Source organism: Euprymna scolopes, chromosome 23, assembly GCF_053919585.1.
Source record: "Euprymna scolopes isolate OS-2025 chromosome 23, ASM5391958v1, whole genome shotgun sequence".
Classification (NCBI taxonomy): Eukaryota; Metazoa; Mollusca; class Cephalopoda; order Sepiida; family Sepiolidae; genus Euprymna; species Euprymna scolopes.
In genome coordinates this window covers 29771108-29773758 of record NC_136504.1, presented here as the reverse complement: position 1 = coordinate 29773758, position 2651 = coordinate 29771108, and the positions used below count along the sequence as shown (strand labels likewise).

Below are 2651 nucleotides of genomic sequence, written 5' to 3'. Positions count from 1 at the left end.
TGTCAAAACATGAGGTCTCCTCAAGATGAGAGCCAAACGTGTTTACTTCTTTATTAATTCTACGTTTAAGAGGTAGACGATAATCTTGATTGGACACTCGAATGTGTATGTATATCATATAGAAATCAAGTGTTAATCCCAGAAAACAACTCTTTAATTACTGTGAATGAAAACACAATATAAAATGTATAATAATATTTTTGTTATGGTATAAAAGGCAAATCATTAACTTAAAGTGCACACAAATATATTATGTTTCGAATAACCAATCTTGTAAATTGTAATTTTTAAAATTTTAACTCACTTTCATATATCACTACCTATACAGAAAATACACTTTCCCTCTCTGTGTGGTTCGTTCCTTGTTAACTCGGAAATAGTCAGAAAAGAAATATAAGTTGGTATACCCCGCCCTATAAATATATGGTAAACAACAAAACTGGTTAAAAATGCCTTAAACTTTAACGATTCAATTCACTTATACAAAATTGTTACTAAAAACAACCTAAAACTGTCCTATAGATCAGCGGTTCTCAACCGGGGGCGAATCGCCCCCTAGTGGGCGAAAATCAAATTTTGGGGGGCGATTTTCAATCAATTTTATCTGTGAAAAATTTTGACATTTTTGCGAGTAAATTTTTTAAATTTTTTGAAGTTATATCAGATTTTCCGATTTATTTGACTTCACTATTGAGCCATGGATGATTGACCCATTCGATTGTGATCCTCTCAGTGCACACGAAAATATCCAGGAGGAAATCATCGAGATAAAATGCAATGATGAATTGCAAATCAAGTTCAAAAGAGAAACTTTGTGTGCATTTTGGCAATCAAACACTGTAAAATCACTGTATCCAAATATGTGGTCACAAATGTCGAAAATTCTTTTGTGTTTCCCAACATCATATCTTGTCGAAACTGGATTCAGCGCTGTGAATCATATTTTACAGAAGGAACCAAACAGATTTGACATTATTTCTCGTGGAGATATTCGTATCTGCTTGAGTAATATTAAACTTGACATTGAATTTTTAGCGAAACATCACCAATCTCAGGGCTCACACTAGTTAGACTCTCTAGATTTCTTGTAAATTTGCAATAAAATTATTTTTAATTAATTTGTTTTCCATTTGCATGTACAAAATGTTTCTAGTGTTGGTTAGTCATAATTACAATATTTGTTATTATTTATTCTTGGAGGCGATTATGAATTAACTTAAGTCAAAAATAGCTTTTGGGGGCGATAGCCGGGAAAAGGTTGAGATGTATGTACATTAACCTTACAATTTAATGGAACAAAACATACCGTAAAAATTGAGTATAACTTAAAAATCCTATCTACAAAATAGCACGGTCCGTATCCTGCATAAGTACCAAAACCACACACACACACATTCATTCCATTACGTGAATTTACAAAAACAAGAACACAAAAAACAGTTAGCGTTAATCAAGTTTTCATTATTATAATTGTTGTAAAATACTTTATTTGCATTAAATTAGTTTTCATTTAAAAATAAAGTTTAATTATATAATATTTATTTGTTTATTAAAAGCTCAAAAAATTATATTGAGAAATAGAATATTGTTTTATGACCAAAAATTATAAGGGGGTCCACCAAGAAAAAAAAAGAAGGGAAAAGGGGTCCATGGGTCAAAAAAGGTTGAGAACCGCTGCTATACATAACGTGAAAAGTTAGAGATGATAATAAAGCAAATAATAATAATAATAATAATAATAATAATAATAATAATAATAATAATAATAATAATAATAATAAATTACAGGAGTACATGGAAAAAAAGAACGCCGAATAAAAATAGCATTATCAAGCCTCTGTTGGAAGATCAATGGAAATAAACTAACGTCGATTGCAAAGTGAAAAATAGTACAGCAGGCAACCACATATAGAAACTATGTTTGAATGAGAAATTAGCTATCTTAAACTTTAAAACCCACAATATTTATTTAACTGCAAGCATGAAATAGCAAACGTATGTATACATAAAATAAACTTCATCTTTGGATAACAACGTACACAAAAGAATAATAAATAATAATTACAAAAAAAGTAATAACAATGATAAATATAATTATAATAATTAATTAATAAACAAATACAGAAAATATACTAGTATAAAATAAATTGTAAATGGAAAATATCCAGGTTAAAATCACAAAGAGAAACCGGATCAACGCCAAAAATAACAAAGAAACAGGTGAATAAGAGACCACGTATACACTTGTGTGATAAACGCGCTGATTGACTGACTAGCAAATTCGGTTCTAGGGATACATTTAAAACACGAACAGCATCGATTTCATGAGTCTGACGAATCTTCTGGATGATGAAACGCGAAATATTCTGTAGAGCTTGATTGATAATATATATTTTCAAATCTTACTATATATATATATATATATATATATGTATATATATATATATATATATATATATATATATATATTAGATAATATAATTATTTTATGTCCGAATGAAGTTTGAATTCACTATTTGTAATCTTGTTTGTTAATTTGAATGCGAGACTTTGGATTATTCTTCGGTATGATCCTGGATATTAAACCATTTGGCGATCCTGCGCGTGTATAAAACCATGGTTACCCTATAAAAGACAACTTACATTTATGT

The 2651-nt window shown here is 29.2% G+C and overlaps 1 protein-coding gene across 1 annotated transcript; it reads left to right on the top strand.

Annotated features, from left to right (window-relative positions):
* Window positions 1–701: 701 nt before the first annotated feature.
* On the top strand, window positions 702–1067 carry LOC145245601 (protein FAM200A-like). Its single transcript, XM_080107173.1, has one exon. It carries the CDS (start codon window positions 702–704, stop codon window positions 1065–1067), a length of 366 nt encoding a protein of 121 aa, XP_079963299.1.
* The last annotated feature ends 1584 nt before the right edge of the window (window positions 1068–2651 follow it).